Raw genomic sequence first — 18781 nt, 5'->3', positions numbered from 1 at the left:
CGTCTGCGCTTCTGGATCATGTTTAGATATGGCTGCTTCTTTGAACTATAGAGTTTTAGCTGGCGACGGCAGATGGCACGGTGAATTGTGTTCACAGATAATGTTCTCTGGAAATATTCCTGAGCCCATTTTGTGATTTCCAATACAGAAGCATGCCTGTATGTGATGCAGTGCCGTCTAAGGGCCCGAAGATCACGGGCACCCAGTATGGCTTTCCGGCCTTGACCCTTACGCACAGAGATTCTTCCAGATTCTCTGAATCTTTTGATGATATTATGCACTGTAGATGATATGTTCAAACTCTTTGCAATTTTACACTGTCGAACTCCTTTCTGATATTGCTCCACTATTTGTCGGCGCAGAATTAGGGGGATTGGTGATCCTTTTCCCATCTTTACTTCTGAGAGCCGCTGCCACTCCAAGATGCTCTTTTTTATACCCAGTCATGTTAATGACCTATAGAGATCTTGCAGTCACGTGACCGGAAAGTACACAGCCGCCATCTTGTCGGTAAAAAACAGCTGAATATTGCTGCACTCGTGTACAGAATGGATCAATTTCAACCGACGGACTACACGGCTCATTTTTCTAATGAACAGATAACTGGATATATGTCTAAAATAAACGATCTACAGATTAGTGACCCTTATGGCTTACCGGACAGAGTTTTCACGACCGGATTTTGAACTGCCAGCGGAATACCCAGATGTGTATAATTACCTCATTAACTTTCCCTTGCTGTTCAGTGGTGAAGCGCTGCATGCTTATAAATCTCTGGACAGTTATCTTTACAGAAATTCAGGATTTGTCAGCGACTCAGATGTGGCATCTTGTAAACAAGAATCCTCATTGGATGGGTAAGTCACTTAAGTATCTAGTATAGCACTGACCAGCCGATTATAGAATAGAATAAGGTAATTCCAGCTTGTCTGTGTTGTTTACCATGGATCTGACGTTGGAGAGGTAGAGGCTTAGCAGTGGAGGTTTGAGTGGCTGTTTTCTGAGCTTAGTCAACAGGCCGGCTCTGCAGCCTCGCTTTTGCTTCCGCTCCCGGCGCCGCCTCCTTCGCTTTGCTTCCGATAACAATCCACGGAGACCCCGCTGGTCTCGCTATCTCGTCTGGAATGTTGTGCATGCGATGGAGATCGCTACAAACCGTCATTTTCTGCTGGAAACCCATGACCAGTAAGTCCATACAGTTGTAGTGGATATTGAAGTCCGGTACCGACGAACACGCAAAAATACACACAAAAAACGTGCACAGGTAGGGAGAGCTTGTAGCCGCAGCCGTTGTAGTAGAATTGTATATAGTAGGGTTTTCCAGAAGAAAAGGTAGAAGTAAAAGCAGAAGTAGAACCAGAAGTAGAAGGCGGAAATATGGTGTTTGACCGACAAGATGGCGTCTGTCACAATCTGGATCGGCTGTGACGTCACATGCAAGTGCTCCATTGCCAAATGACCTAATGAGTTGCAGTTTGGTCCTCCAGCTGTTCCTTTTTTGTACCTTTAACTTTTCCAGCCTCTTATTGCCCCTGTCCCAACTTTGAGATGTGTTGCTGTCATGAAATTTCAAATGAGCCAATATTTGGCATGAAAATTTCAAAATGTCTCACTTTCGACATTTGATATGTTGTCTCTGTTCTATTGTGAATACAATATCAGTTTTTGAGATTTGTAAATTATTGCATTCCGTTTTTATTTACAATTTGTACTTTGTCCCGACTTTTTAGGCATCGGGGTTGTACTTGGAAAACACTAACTATAGCTGAGAGGGAGATACAAACCTTTCAGCAAGTGATCACTGCAATCTCGAGCATGCTTCGACTCGGCTCCCTTCGATTTCAGTGAGGTTCAAAACCCACCTTTCTCGACGTCTTTTTGTGAAATCCTGTGTTCGTTCACCCTTTTTTTTTTGTATCAGTTCACGGGGAACCCTAAAGAAATTCAGTTTCATGGTTTGATCGATTCAAAAAAAAAAAAAAACTAAAACAACGCAAGCATAAGACATTTTTCATGCGAGCAATGCACCTTCTCCGTACAAACACTTTGTCAACTGAGCTTTGGTAGACCACCAGCTAAAGTTTGGAATAACTAATGAGGCAGATGTGACGTCATGTGAAGCCCAGCAATTACCCAACAACTTCTGAACAGAAATAAATCACACTCATGCTTGCCAGCATTGCTAGAAAGGATTAATCACACCATACAATCATTATGTCGTCTACGGTAGCAAAATTTGTTGGCCGGTGTTAGAAATATTGGCCGAAGCAGACATGCTATTCAAATCCTGACCTTCAATCATGTCCTTAAAATGGTTAGAACATATTAATCCTGGCCCTGCTTTCATATGGGCAGCTAAGTTACATGACCAAGTCCTGCATTTTCAGCGAGCACTGGTGATTCACCGTGACCTCAGGCAAAGCAGCGATTAACAAAAAGCACATACGGCACACGAAGCAAAGTTGAGTGAAGTTCGTCATACAAATAAGAAACAAAGCAATGTGTTGCCTACCGATAGGGGAGAGGGACAGCAGCAATGACTGATTATTTTTTAATCTATTTTTATCACAAGCTACAACAGTGAAAAGGTCTCAACTGATGTGTGAACATTTTAGAGAGAATTAAAACAGCGATCCAACAAATCCAACACTTGGTTTTGAATCCTCTTTGCTTCAGAGGATCTCCTCATTTTTACACAGCTGTATAAACCTCCATATGTACGTGTGCATGCAACTGCAGAAATATTTTGGGTCAGAGATTCATTGTTCTTCAATGCCAGATATCACTCAAGTGTTAACGTCACCAAACAGGGAGCGGTCTTTAAAGATTCCCCTGTCGAACTGACCAAAACCCAGTCTCCAATCAACAGGAGGGAAAAATCTTTAAGCGTTGTCCATTTCATTCTGCACCAATACAGTCCACCCCATCAGAAACCTTACACAACATTAAAGCAATTACTGGAACAGAAAAAGCAGTCAGACTGATCTCCATATAACTCGCTGCATAAAATCCTGTGATCCTCAGGACACGCCTTCATGAACTTAAACAGAACACACACACACGACCAAAACACATGAGATTAAAAACAACCATCAACATCATTATGATCCAACCCCAGTGGTAATTAAAGGTCATAGGCAATGGTCAGAGGTGAAACATAGAATATCAACTTTGTCTAGAAGAATGACCCAAAAAGCGAATTCAATCTTCCTGGTGTCTAATTTGCACCCTATAATTGAATAAAACTTAAAATATACTGCTTTCCCCAACTTCCGAAGGTTTGTTTACAGCTCACTTATGCGCACTTCCACCGCCAGGGGACCGTCGTCATGATGTCATTTAAGCCAAACAGACTGGGAGCAGCTCTGTGTTTACTTGCGAACTGAGCACACGTGTACGGACTTTGGTTGTGAGAGGTTGTGTAAAACGTCTGAAAGTGATAGCGATTTTAAAGCAGGAACTCTCCACATTAAATATCGAGAGGTGAAACCATACATGTATGAACCTATGGCCGTTGCGAACAATCGATGAATGTGGCTCACTGGTTTGACCATGCGGCCTCGGAATCGGACAGCAACTCTGCCGACTCTGATCACAGTGACCCGGACCTCAACAAGACTTGCGCCCAAACGATTTATCCTGGTAGTTATGATAAATTCCTACTTTCGTCATAATACTAAATAAGAGCCCTTTTGAAGAATAATTAAATCGCCCTCTCTAGCGGATATAGGCAACGATTACTGGACAGTGCGCCAGTAGGCCACATTAGCCTGCCATCCGCGGCATTATACTATTTATAGCCTACTCTGAGCGAGGAAATATCCCTTTGTCTCATTTCCACAATGATTGTACAGGATCCCTCAGGATTCTTGTCAATTGCAAGCAAAAGTAAAAATATTTACCTCCAATCTTTTTGCTTGAGCGTTGCTGCTCCATTTCTTCTTTGACTGCTTGATTTTGTTTCACGCACACAATCCACTCTCTCCGCCTTGTCTCCTCTTCCGGAAAAAGCCAACCCTCTGGCTTCAAGTGCACAATCCACACTCTCTGCCTCATATCTCCTCTTTCGGAAAAAGCCAACCCTCTCGCTTCGCCTCTTCTCTTTCGGAAAAAGCCAACCCTCTCGCTCCGCCTCTTCTCTTTCGGAAAAAGCCAACCCTCTCGCTCCGCCTCTTCTCTTTCGGAAAAAGCCAACCCTCTCGCTCCGCCTCTTCTCTTTCGGAAAAAGCCAACCCTCTCGCTCCGCCTCTTCTCCTCTCTTGGAAAAAGGTAAAAACTTCTTCCTGAACCGGTCCTGTTACAGTTGACTGCACAACAACAAGGCATGGGTTTTCTTTGGAAATTCCTGAACGCACGTCTGTGCTCAAGCCGAACGGCAATGTAAGCAAACAGAAGTGGACTCAACTCAAGCGGTTTGTTTGGCTTAAATGATGTCAAGCGCCGAGTGGTCACGAAAATAGCCGACAGAAATTCGCCACGATCCACGCTAACTTATTTTAATTATTACTTATTAACAATACTTCTTGGAAGCGGAAGAAAATTACAGAGGGTTTAACATATAAAATTTTCAAATGTGCATCAAATTAAAACCGTTGCCTATGAGCTTTAAGCTACAAGACATTAAAATCAGCTGCCGATGGATTGGAGGTCTTAATTCTAAGAAATATCTAGTGTGACCAGTTATACAGGCCTTGTCTAACCTTACACAGAGTTTGACACGCAAGAAAGGTTTGAGGTGGATCAGGAGGAGGATCACTATTCCAAATGCCATCTGCGTCTCACAAGCTTAAGCTTTATGACAGTTTTACATTTATTTGACATCCTATCAGAAGGGAACAAGCCAAGGTGAAAAGGTCTAGAAATAAAACCCATCTTGTCACCTACACAACTGGAGCAGAGAGTAATCGTTCTTAGCTACAATTGTGAAATAAGAGGCACTCCTGCATCTGCAGCACGCCTCATCCAACAAAGCTTCTCTCTAAGAGACATGAAAAGAAAGCAAGATATTTTAATGGGGTATTACACCAGATGGTTCAAGCCTAAATAATACATAATAAATAAAAGAATGTTGGATCTCAACCGTGGCCTTCATCCGATGGACATTTTAAGTTTTGAGGAGGGGGGAGAAAGGGTGGATGTGAACCCCACACACACACAGAGAGAGAGAGAGAGAGAGAGAGAGAGAGAGAGAGAGAGAGAGAGAGAGAGAGAGAGAGAAAAACACTCCAGGAATGATGAGCAGAAAAGCAGAACAGGAAGTACAAACAAAAATGAAGGCGTATGGTGGAATCACTGATCTAAAGAACCTGAAGCTCCTCTGTAACTGCCTGGGACCAATTTTCTCATTTGTGCTCGCTAATCAATGAAACCTCGAGCTCAAAACGTGTCCCAGGCATATTAATAAGGTACGTACACACACACACACACACACACACACACCCACCCACCCCATGTACTTCTGTTGAGGTTAACCAATGTGTTACTCAGAAGACGAGAACTCGAGCACAGAAACTGTAAACAAAAAGCAAATTCTAAGAAACCTCAACTGCCAACAAACGGTTTGCATGTAACCTTCCAAATGATCAGTAAACATTTCTGTATTGTAAAGGGGCATTTCAGAGAACCCACCAATACAACAAGCACAGGGACTGTACGTAAAGCTTTATCTTGAAATATTTGCAATGTGCTTCGTGAGTCTGGGGCTAATTTATTAGTTCATGGTGTATTTTTGCTGTTCCTGTGAGACATTAGCAGCTCTGTGGGGTACAGATGCCACAGCGGAACGTTACTAGCAGACTTTAAACAGCATTTAATAGGAGACAAATTTCAGGGGCTCCCAAGTAGCACAACACAAAAGCATTTCACTCGATTGCCAAAGCACAAAACTGAATCCTGACAATACCACAGCCACTCGGGGCCAGGAGCCAAGGGAGCAACTCCGAAGGTGCTCGCTGGGTGGGAGGGATGGCATTACTCTCTCTTCCCCGTCAATCACAGCAATACTAGCCAAGTGTGGGTGTACATGTGGGTGCAAGTGTGCGCGCATACAGTATATACACACAATACCAGTCAAAACTGTACACACCTCATTCACAGGGTTTTCTGTGTTTTGTATTCTCTACATTGTAGAATACTGAAGACATCAAAACTATGAAAAAACATCTGGAACATATGTAACACACACACACACGCGTTATTTACCAGCTGGGAAGTCCGTATCGTGAAATACCGTGACCGAGGTCTTGAAAGCCGAGCCGCCATTTTGAATCCTCATTCACGGCTGTAATGCAAATTGCTTCTTCCTCGGTATATAAGTGCACTTCCATGGCAGGGAAAAAAAAAAAACAAAAAACATTTTGCCGCCTATGTAGTTCCCTATTTATACAAAATTGAATCATTCAGGATTCAGCCATGTTTTTGCTCGGTGTTAGCAGCAGTTAGAGGTTTTTAGCTTTCTCCTGAAATGTTTTATTTTATTTCTTCTTCCTCAGGGTAGTAAAACTCACTTTCGCTGTAAACACTGTCGTTATCACTATCCATGACGTAAAATTGCTATTCTCTATTTCTCTATATAATTTTCTATGTTATGGAAAGTCCGCACTATAATGACAGGCGTACTAACACCTTCTGCGCGCTTCGACAGCGCATTGATACGGAGCTCAGATATCAATGCGCTGCCGAAGCGCACAGAAGGTGTTAGTACGCCTGTCATTATAGTGCGGACTTTCCATAGCACAGAAAATCGCCACGTTTCAATTTGTGTAACTGAACTTGTTTCATATCACTGGTCATATAAACCTATGTAAACAGGAAAAATGCGGAAGAGTTTGGTCGCATCTAACTACAGCCCCAAAAAATACCATTGGCCATGCTGAGCCTAGCTACATTGCTAACAGGAGTGACAGCGCGTCTGACTGACTGGGAGGTCACGCAAAGCTCGGAGAGGTACGGAGCAGCTCGTCTCAATTCAGATAAGAGCATATTTCATTATGGAAATACGGTGGACTGTTCCTTTAAAGTGTATGTAATGCCTCTAAACTCCACTTTTTTTTCTTGTACAAAGCAACAATCATTATGTTGATTAACCATGCGTTTTCGAACCATAGCTGATCCAAAAGACCATAAATTAATGGAAAATCAATAAACCAACCTAGACTGAACCGGAAGATCCTGAATGGGTGTGTGACGTCACACATGTAACAATCCAGGTATCAATTTCATTCCCGTGTGCAGCAGTGGTTAGACCAGTCTCGATATGGAGTCACGGTTTGGAGAGAATTCCGATAGTGATTCTTATATGTCAGATGAAGGGGCAGATGATTATCAAGGATATTCCGGAGTAAATAGTTATCTTTTTGAGCCCCCAAGATGAGAACCTGCTGGGTCACTCAATTCATGACAGTCTTCCTCTGTCGCGCACGCAAGATCGAGATAGATAGCGAGAGAGCTGTGCAGAATACAGTGGTGACCTTTCATCATGTTTTCCTGAACAAAACTAAAAACAAATCGAGTCTTGCAATATTACAGGCTGAGAGCATTTAACGTGTTTCAGTTGATAAAGATTGCGCGTGTGCATTTTTCTTCCTGTTAAAGTGCATCAGATACGATAAGATCAGAGATCGCGAGCATGTAAATGTTGCTCATAACCCTGCATCTGGTGCATTGTGTGTGTGTGTGTGAGTGAGTGATAAAGGAACTGTCGACGAACTATCCAAATGTTAGCTCACATGTCATTTATTAAATAAATGGGTCTCTTTTTTGCTCCAGTAATTCCCATGTGGTCGTTCTGGTGGTGGTGAACACTTGATGAATCAGATTCAGGGTTTTTTCTAGAAAAATTTAGTATGAGGGCGCTCACCATGGCGAGGGAGAGAGATGGTGCCAGTTGTCTGTCCCCCCCTCCGTGCGAAGCCTTTGAAAAATTGAGGCTACAATGGGACATTCTGAGGCTATCTGAGAGGGAAATTGTAACAAATTGTCTGTCAACATTGAAAAAGAAAGTAGTAATCTTCTTCTGCCCCGGACAGTCTTTGGCTTTCTTCCGTTTCATGCTGCTGGATGACATCTTTAAATGCCCAAGTGTCAACAAAAACAACTCGCAAACTACTTCTGTCAAAAACTCCTGCGCCAGTGGGTGAAAGGTCATTCAGTCTCGAGAAATCTCGCTCTACAAGTCAGCTGACCTTGTATGTAACCCATGTCAAATCTCGCGAGAGCAGCCGCAACAAGTAAACAACGAAACATGGCGCCTCAGTCTGGAAAACGCCAATTCGGATTGTTTTTGCACCGTCTGGCGGTGTATCTACTATGATTGGAATATTTTTGGAGTAATTATAACGTATTTGATGATCAGACACATTGTCACATGGTGTTGCTGGGATGTTTACACGGAGAAAAGATCGTTTTGAGAAAGACTGCATGTTGTGCAGTAGCATATAAGTGCATGGCCTAAGTGTGACTTGGGGTTCAATCGGCATTTCGGTAAGGGGGGCGCACGCCGAGAGTAAGAGGGCGCAGCGCCCCTGTTCCCCGGTTTAGATGAAAGCCTGAGATTTATTATTAGCAGGTGACAAAATCTGCCCGCTTCGTTTGCACAAACCTCACCCACCGTCGCTTTAGATTTGGGCCATTTCCTGGAAATTCGTGAACTGAATGTCCTGTTGCATATGGATTTGAACATCCAAACAATGCAGCGCTTTCCCATTGTTATTTTTGTATGATTCCATCGACAATATCCAATTTCAACGACTAAACAAGCACAGTCAGGTGAACAGAAATGACCCAGAGAACTGGGGTTCCACGCATGACGTCATGCGAGATTAGCCCTTCGGCAAGGCTGCCTTTTTCCGGGATCCAGAAGCCGCAATTTATTGATTATTTTGTGCTTGATAAAATAATTAATATTACTCCCCCTTTGCTTTAATTCAATTTGGTTGTTACTAATGATGTATATTCATTTTAAAACATTACAATAAGTTATTCCATGCACTTTGACTCATTACTTAAAGTGCCATTCCACCATTGGATGTATTCTTTGGCATAAAATACAATATATTTTATGACAACATGACTAGACAGAGAAATCTTTTAGCTTCAAAATGATATATCAAACAATTTTTTGACAACGACAAGTATATTAATTTTGCGACCAAAGTCACCTACCCTTTTAATTTCCGCGCGGTAGTGAAATGTGATGTCATCGGCAGGTTCCCCTTCTTGTGTACCACGTGTCAGTCTATTTTTAGACCAGGAAACCCCCAAAGTGAGAGTCTCATTTCTCCTCGTATATGGGGGCCAAAAAAATTGCGAAAAATTTGAGTTAATCTTTCAGTTAGCTAGATTTATTGGTATTAGCTAGATTTATTGGTATTATTTTTATCGCGTTCTATCCGCCATTGCTGATAATATGTGCCACGTCACACGGTACACAAGAAGGGGAACCTGCCGATGACATCACGCGTAGAAATTAAAAGGGTAGGTGACTTTGGTCGCAAAATTAATATACCGTATTTTCTGGACTATAGAGCGCACCTGTATATAAGCCGCATCCGCTCTATTTAAAAAAAAAAAATAAGATATACAAGCCGCACCGGGCTATAAGCCGCAGATATCTATGTTGAAAAATTAGATATTTACTGCATGTACAGAACGATTTTGTACTGTAAATGTACATGTATGTACCTGAATAGATTCTTTCCGAACAGTGCCTTTTAACACGGCAGCAACTTTGCTGATTAAAACGGAACAGAACCAAGAGAAAATAACCGGTATTTATTTACCTTCATTTCTCCTGTGTTTGAAACCACAAGTCACTTTAATCATCTTTGCTGGATTTGAAAATAATTACCAGTTAGTAATTTGTCGTGCGTGTTCTATCTGCTAAAGATCTGCTAATTCTTCTTTGCATTGATTTTTCGTCTATCTTGTTTTTGATTCTACTTCCGGTTAGAGCGCCCCTAGCGGTGGAAGAAAAATCCACAGAATAGCCGCACCTTTGTATAAGCCGCATGGTTCAAAACCTAGGAAAAAAGTAGCGGCTTATAGTCCAGAAAATACGGTACTTGTCGTTGTCAAAAAATTATGTTTGATATATCATTTTGAAGCTAAAAGATTCCTCTATCTAGTGATACCATTTATATATGTTGTCAAAATATATTGTATTTTATGCCAAAGAATACATCCAATGGTGGAATGGCACTTTAAGCAAGTCAACAAGGCTCCCCGTGAGAAGAGAAGAAAAAAAAAAAAAGCCCTGCACATTGCTCCCAGTCTAACCAGTGAGTCACTGCAGGACTGTCTTAATATTGATTCATCCCTTTCTAGTCAAAGTAGTATGTTTCACATTAAATTAAACTACTCTGCAAACACAAGAGATGTCTCTGCTGCTGTGTATTAACAGCTGTTCTCTCCCTATTTGGTCTCAGACATCAGAAAGCTTAAAAAAATAAATAAATAAATCTGTTGCTTCATAAACTCTCCCCTCTCACTCAGTTTGAGGGATTACTAAAACACGAGTAAATCGGAGAACACACAAGCTAATGATTCCCACACACACACACCCCAAGTGTGTGTTGTCTAAAACCATTCGAATCAATTACTTACTCTGCAAATTGAACAAAGTCGGTTTTTGTGAAAGTCAAGTTACGCATCACTGATGTTCTGCACAGCCAAGGGCTTATACTAATAAAAAACAGCAGCGCGTCAGTCATCTACCAGAGGTCAAGTTAAATCAGAGTGATTTCTGGAGATCATTAGCCAACGCATGGAGGAAATGTACATTATACTCCACTTTGCTCCATGCATGTGTTACACTCCTATAAAAAGAGGACAAAGCAAACAAAAGCTGTCAGTACTAAGCCATGGAAAATGGATTATAACCTCCCAAAGCTGGGACTTGAGTGAAAATGGGGACAGCATGATAATCCTTAATAAGCCATAGTGTATTTGCTGATGGATGGATTTATTCTGTGGATGTAGTGTCACATCAGCACAGAAAAAGTGTACTGCAGCACAAGCCTTAGTGTTGTACATTCATTACCGAGCAGAAAAACCCAATCGTTAACATTAAAATCTTCCAAATCTGTTTAACTAAATTGCAATGTTCAGGAAATCGTACGTTATGCAAACTCCATTACTGGAATGAATGGCAGAGGAAGCTGGATAACTTAAACCAAAATCTGACTGTCAAATAAATGAGAATCGAAGAACATTCCTACTGGGAATTATTCATCTTTAACTTAAACTTTTCATCTAACTGAGAAGTCACTCTCTATTCATTAACCCAGATATTAGAGCACAAACGTAGGTGATGTAAATCAGTAAATCACACCTTCCAACCGTCAAAAGGCATTTTTGTACAACAGCAGTGCATTCCTTCGTTCGTTCGTTCTAATAAACTGCAAACAGGCCTTTCAATTACATGAAACCTACGACGGACGTCACAGACACCCAAATTAAAAAGGTGCCCAAATTAAGGTCAAGTGCCCAAAATATGCTACCAAAAGTTATTAAAAAAAAAAAAAATATTGATTAAATAAACTTGGCTGCATAAAACCCAATGTCTTGACTTTCTTCCTTAAAAACACCAAAATTAGCATGTATTTCTCATAACTGACGCAAAATCTGCACCATTTCCATGTAGTTCCCGGGGTTCGTCGAACTAGCCATAAGCCTCGCACAGAGCACAAGTTCTTCATCAACGCCGATCGGCACGCCATGATTTCGTGGAGGAGCGAGAGTCGTGTACCAATGACCAGAGCGGGATTTCCACATTAGGCAAAGCTTCTTTAATGGCAGTTGGCAGACAGCTTTTAGGTGCATTACCGCCACCTTCTGGACTGGAGTGTGAACCAGAATGTTTACTGCACTAGTGCTAAATTCTCCTAATAATTCCTGCATCATTTAAAAACAGCCCTTTATCCCACATTATCTGACCTCAACTGCAATATCTCTCTCCGATACCTCATGTCATCTGATTTAAATCAGGTAAAAGACTGAATAAAAGAGCTATTCAGGACACAACTGTGGGTATTTAAGCTACAGCTTGCATCTTAAATCCACACAGTTGTGTAAGTGTGGGTGGAATCAGTGACTTGGAGCTTGGGCCTCTTGTTGACGATCGTCTTAGACACTGGCCTTTCATTTAAACTAAGATCTTTTACCCGACTGCATGCTGTGAATTGCACTGCTGATTCTCGTGATGGGACTGAAAAACCTTTCGTCTCACAGGTCTGCTACAGGTTCGTCTCTTTGATGGCAACTTGCTTTTTCATTCCCAGGCTCCTTTCCTCCAGGCTCTCAGGCCCCAACACAGCTTTTAAATACTAACTATTCTAATTATTTTTGTCATGTACGTCAAGACGGATTAATGCTGTAGAGATTTTGCAATAAAGGTAAAAATAATTCATAGATTTCTTTATTTATTCATAACTTTGTAGCTAAAAAAAGCAGCAGCAGGTTTAAACACAGACCGCTGGGAAAACAGCACTTTGTGCGTGCAGAAAAGCCCAAATTAACCCGTATCAAGACGGAAAAAGCCCAAATTCAGAAATACAGGGTGCAGCCCAAATTATGTAATTTAAAGGCCTGGCAAAACAAGGAAGTAGCTGACTTTGAAACGGCACTTGCTGATTTACCACAGACAAAGAGCCCGATAACACAGCCAAGTGTGGAAATGGCGTAACTGTGACTAAAACTCGCACTACTTGTTTTACCATCATTGGTAAATGGTGGTCAATACTGCCAACTTAGTCACTAGAGTTAGTGATTGTTAAGAAATAAACAAACACTGATTGTAAATCTCTCACTTTTTGAAGTTTTTCATTTCTAAACTACTCAGTACTGCAGCATTCATGACAGACCGTATAGCATTTTGCAAACACGTAAATTGTCAGTCATTGTCACTATAACCAAAGACGACGTCTTTCTATTCGAAATAAGCTATAATCTATTCTTTCCGAAAACCATTCAACTCTATTATAATTGCCTTCGGAAAATCTTCCTTCGTGTAACATGTTTTGACATGCAAATTGTCGTGGCAATTCAATGACTCTGAAATTCAGTCCGTGACGTCACCTGGTGACCACAGAAACAAAACCCCTGTGGAGGAAAAAGGACTCGATCCAATTCCTCTTATAAGCTTAACTCTAACCCTTAACTTATTATACACTATACAAAACACTGGAGAGAGGGGAAAAGGGAAGGAGGAGAAGAGAAAAAAAAAAAAAAAAACAACACCACACAATCCAGACAAACACACCGAACGGGACTTCAGGTTCAACTGCAGTCCTGCTCGGGTAGGAGGAGTTGGACATGATCCAGCTCCACTTCCTGGACTTCATTTGTGCAGCACAGGGTGCTTTTTGAGCATGCATTATCTACTTCCACATTGAAAAAAACAAGTTGGCACGCCTGTCTGTTATACCATTACTTTCTCTACATGCACCCATGTAGAGCGGTGTAAATGGTTAGCAGGGTGGCCTCACAACAAGAAGGTTCTGGGTTTGAGCCCAGCAGCCAGCGAGGGCCTTTGTCTCTGGAGTTTGTTCTCTCTCCATGTATGCGCGGGTTTCCTCCACAGTCCAAAGACATCCAGTTAGGTTAATATGGGACGACTGACACGCCCTTGAGCGAGGCACCTAACTCCCAGGGGCGGTCATCATCGCTGCCCACTACTCTGGGTATGTCCATGCGCTCATTGCTTCAGATGGGTTAAATGCAAAGAGAAATTTCACAAGAGCAACTTTATTCATTACACGCTTGTGAAATTTCTCTTTGCATTTAACCCATCTGAAGCAATGAGCGCACGGACATACCCAGAGCAGTGGGCAGCGATGACGACCGCGCCCGGGAGTTAGGTGCCTCGCTCAAGGGCGTGTCAGTCGGCCCATATTAACCTAACTGGATGTTTTTGGACTGTGGAGGAAACCCACGCAGACAACATGCAAACCCCATACAGAAAAGCCCTCATCGGCTGGATTCGAACCTGGAACCTTCTTGCTGTGAGGTGACCGTGCTAACCACTACACCACCCTCATATGGGTGCAACCTTCATGCTGAAGACTCTAAAGACACATCTATTGATGAGCAACTTTATTCATTACACGCATCAATAGATGTGTCTTTAGAGTCTTCAGCATGAAGGTTGCACCCATATGAGGGTGGTGTAGTGGTTAGCACGGTCACCTCACAGCAAGAAGGTTCCAGGTTCGAATCCAGCCGATGAGGGCTTTTCTGTATGGGGTTTGCATGTTGTCTGCGTGGGTTTCCTCCACAGTCCAAAAACATCCAGTTAGGTTAATATGGGCCGACTGACACGCCCTTGAGCGAGGCACCTAACTCCCGGGCGCGGTCGTCATCGCTGCCCACTGCTCTGGGTATGTCCGTGCGCTCATTGCTTCAGATGGGTTAAATGCAAAGAGGAATTTCACACGCATGTAATGAATAAAGTTGTTCATCAATAGATGTGTCTTTAGAGTCTTCAGTATGAAGGTTGCACCCATATGAGGGCAGCACGGTCGCCTCACAGCAAGAAGGTTCAAGGTTCGAATCCAGCCAGCGAGGGCCTTTCTTTGTGTGGAGTTTGCATGTTCTCTCCGTGTCTGCGCGGGTTTCCTCCACAGTCCAAAGACATGCGATGCCCTTGAGCAAGGTACCTAACCCCTGACTGCTCCCCGGGCGCTGTAGTATGGCTGCCCACTGCTGTGTGTGTGTTTACTGCTTCAGATGGGTTAAATGCAGAGGATGAGTGTGCATGTGACAAAGGTTTCTTCTTGGTTTGGATCGGTCACCAAACAGGAGAAGAACAGACTGCAATGGACAATAAGGTCTGCAGAGAAAATTATTGGTGTCAACCTGCCCTCCATTCAAGACTTGTACTTGTCCAGAGTCAGGAAACGGGCAGGTAACATCTCTGCGGACCCATCACACCCTGGTCACAATCTGTTTAATCTTCTCCCCTCAGGGAGGCGATATAGATCACTGTATGCAAAAACAACTAAACACAAGAACAGTTTCTTCCCTCAGGCTGTCTCTGTGATGAACAGCTAAAATACAAATTCACATATCAGTAATATCACTTGCAAAATATCTGCACACTCATACTGTCATTCTGTGCTCACTGTTACTTATATTTATACTTATTTAAATTTACTATTCATCTTTGCACTATGCACCATATTGTACCAAAAGGGAAATCCTTGCTGTGATGAACAGCTAAAATCCAGATTCATACATCAGTAATATCACTTGTAAAATATCTGAACACTCATACCGTCATTCTGAGCACACTGTACTTTTATTTAACTATTCCATACTTGACTTACCTGGATTACTTTGCACTATGCACCTATTTTTGTTGTTGTTTGCTTGTTTTTGTGTCTACGCTTTTTTTTTTAATCTGTTTTGTACCATGAGAGCTAAGTGAACCGGAGTCAAATTCCTCGTGTGTCCACATACCTGGCAATTAAAGTGTTTCTGATTCTGATTCTTCTTCTTCTTGTGTTTAAGTGCCTCTTAGATTAGATTAGATTCACTTTATTCATCCCACATCAGGGAAATTCACGTGTTACAGTAGCAAGAAAATGCCAAACAGATAACAAATAAAACTGAAATACAAATTAGACAAACGTAGGATTAAATACAGAGGGCTATTTGCATTATCTACCATGAAAAAGTATAGAAAAATTGCCTTATTGAGAGGCTCGGAAAAATTGCACATTACAGGTAGACTCGGTATATATACACACATATATACACACACAAGTATGCATAAAAATAGTTTAGGGCCTATTTTATTGCACATAATTGCATTGATGAGAGATGGCAGAGATAGGAGTGGTGAAGTAGTGCAAATATAACGACAAACAGGTTATTGGTGCTACGTTACAAGTTGTGGGTGTTATACAGTCTGACAGCAGTAGGTATGAATGACCTGCGGTATCTCTCCTTCTTAAGGCCAATTTATGCTGACAACCCAGTCCTCGCAGATGGCGTCTGCGAAGCCTCCCCCCTTCGCAGACGCTCTGCGCGCACCTCCCAAAAATTGTGACCACCGCAGACAGCCTCGCAGACAAGAGGGCTCTGATTGGTCCACTCTACATCCGCTGTACACGCACTCCCGCTTCCCTACTTTCCCGGTTTGGTTTGTTTTCACGACTGCCATTTTTAAAAACATGAGCGAAGATGGAGCAGCACGAAGAGCGGTTGATCGAGGAAGTGAGGAAGTACGTACATCTATATGACTCCAGTTCTAGTCATTATAAGTAACCGGAGGATAAACACTCCACTAACCACACCCACCAACAACTCCTAGCGATTTCGCGCCCCCTTGCGTTGTGGCGGTGAATAACATCGCGCACACCTATTACTCCCCGCTCAACGATAAATTACAACTGTCTGCGAAAAGCTATCTGCGAAAGCCTTGTCGCAAGAGCATGCAGAGGCCCTTACACCATGGGTGCAGCAGTCTACTACTAAACGAGCTGCTTAAAGTCCCCACAGCCTCATGTAGGGGGTGAGACGGGTTCTCCATGATTGAGGTCAGCTTGGCTAACAACATCCTCTCACCCACCACCTCAATGGAGTCCAGAGGACAGTCCAAGACTGAGCCAGCCCTTCAAACCCTTCTTGACAGAAACCTGTTTAACTGCATGATGGTAATCGTCTAACTTGTTTCAGGTCATTCATTTGTACTGATGACAGATTAACTTGTAACCTCCACCACAAATCAATGCACATTTGTGTCAGTTTGCCAGGAGACTTCCGGGTTTCTTGTACAGTAATGTGTATTAACTAGTAGTCAGGTCTGTTATATGAGGATTGACAGAAAGTGGAGTGTATGCAGTAGTAAATCTGGTATAAATCTCTAGATGTGTGTGTGTAGTTACTGTTTATACTGTAGTGTGTATTGATTATGAGATGCCACTAGCTTCACACACACACTAGCTAATTTGAGAACTCAATGTGAGCTGCAGAGTCAAACAGCTGAGCTGTGTTTGCAAACTTTAATACAAATAAAGCGACTGAGTGGATTATTTTGCTAGAACAGCTAGCCAAGTAGCTCGATAAGCTCGGTTTGAACTCACCAAGGATCAAACTCATGGATGATGCTCTCGAATCGGATCACGGCGAAAAGCCGAGAGCTGAAGCCCGCCAGCCAGGCCAGAAAGAGGATGGTGAATGACAGGAGAGACTGCCAGCCTGCAGGCTGAGTTAAGCCGCCGGACAGGCCTCCGCCACCGCACGCCGCCGGAGTGTTAGCTCGTCCGTTCCCCGACAACGAGCCGCTGGAGTTCGGACTCGCTTTGTGCTTGCAGTCGGAGGTGGCGCGGTGCTCCGCCATGTTCTGCCGCGGTGAGTCGGTCAGAAAGAGCTTCCTCACAGGCCACACTCACACACCGCTCTGGCTAACCGCTTAACGCTGCTCTTTTTTAAAAAACTTAGCTTCGTAGTTGGACGCAGACTGCATGTATTTCTACCGAGATTTGGTTGAAGTCGATGCTAATGTGTGAGCGGCATGCTAGCCGGCTCGTATCGCTCGGCACGCGAGATTGAACAGAGGCAGAGAGGGGCGGGACAACGCCATACATCAGGAAGAGCCTCCAGCCTCTCACAGCAAGACAGGTAACACTTGGGAAGTCACGCGCTCGACATTACGAACCAATCATCTCCGAGCACGCAGAGAATAGACAGCCGGATTGGCCAATAGAAAATAGGCTTGCTCCCCGGAGAGTTGTCAAACAAGCTACGTAAAAGGTGCGCGGAGAAAATAAATGACCAATGACCAATGAGAGCTGCTGTAACTGACAGCAAAGACAACCAATCAGCACCAAAGACGCGGTGGAAGAGCCGCGGTGCTGAAAACCAATGAGATAAATAAATTGAGCTGGTGAAAGCAAGGAGGAGTCTGTTCTTGCTGAATTTTGTATCCTTTTATTTCTTTCTTATTTACAGTTGTTTGTTTTAGAGCTAACAACATTTAACTGTAAATAAGAAAAATCCATTTCTATGCAATCTGTGTACTTACAGAACCAAGACAATTCTGTTTCTGTTTTATCAGTGCAATCTGTGTACATATAGAACCATCTCATCTCATTATCTGTAGCCGCTTTATCCTGTTCTACAGGGTCGCAGGCAAGCTGGAGCCTATCCCAGCTGACTACGGGCGAAAGGCGGGGTACACCCTGGACAAGTCGCCAGGTCATCACAGGGCTGACACATAGACACAGACAACCATTCACACTCACATTCACACCTACAGTCAATTTAGAGCCACCAGTTAACCTAACCTGCATGTCTTTGGACTGTGGGGGAAACCGGAGCACCCGGAGGAAACCCACGCGGACACGGGGAGAACATGCAAACTCCACACAGAAAGGCCCTCGCCGGCCCCGGGGCTCGAACCCGGACCTTCTTGCTGTGAGGCGACAGCGCTAACCACTACACCACCGTGCCGCCCCATATAGAACCAATATAATACAATTCTCATCTCATCTCATTATCTCTAGCCGCTTTATCCTGTTCTACAGGGTCGCAGGCAAGCTGGAGCCTATCCCAGCTGACTACGGGCGAAAGGTGGGGTACACCCTGGACAAGTCGCCAGGTCATCACAGGGCTGACACATAGACACAGACAACCATTCACACTCACATTCACACCTACGGTCAATTTAGAGTCACCAGTTAACCTAACCTGGATGTCTTTGGACTGTGGGGGAAACCGGAGCACCCGGAGGAAACCCACGCGGACATGGGGAGAACATGCAAACTCCGCACAGAAAGGC

The 18781-nt window shown here is 43.2% G+C and overlaps 1 protein-coding gene across 1 annotated transcript in view; it reads right to left on the bottom strand.

The window, feature by feature from the left end:
• stt3b (STT3 oligosaccharyltransferase complex catalytic subunit B) overlaps positions 1 to 17580 on the bottom strand; it is a 103483-nt gene extending 85903 nt beyond the window's left edge. Inside the window, exon 1 of the mRNA XM_060922276.1 lies at positions 17085 to 17580. Coding sequence (XP_060778259.1) covers positions 17085 to 17341 — 257 coding nt within the window. The 5' untranslated portion in view covers positions 17342 to 17580. The remainder of the gene's footprint in view (positions 1 to 17084) is intronic.
• Positions 17581 to 18781: the final 1201 nt, after the last annotated feature.

This window comes from Neoarius graeffei, chromosome 5, assembly GCF_027579695.1.
Source record: "Neoarius graeffei isolate fNeoGra1 chromosome 5, fNeoGra1.pri, whole genome shotgun sequence".
Lineage (NCBI taxonomy): Eukaryota > Metazoa > Chordata > Actinopteri > Siluriformes > Ariidae > Neoarius > Neoarius graeffei.
Note: the sequence above shows the minus strand (reverse complement) of the source record. Positions and strands in the feature narration are given on the sequence as shown.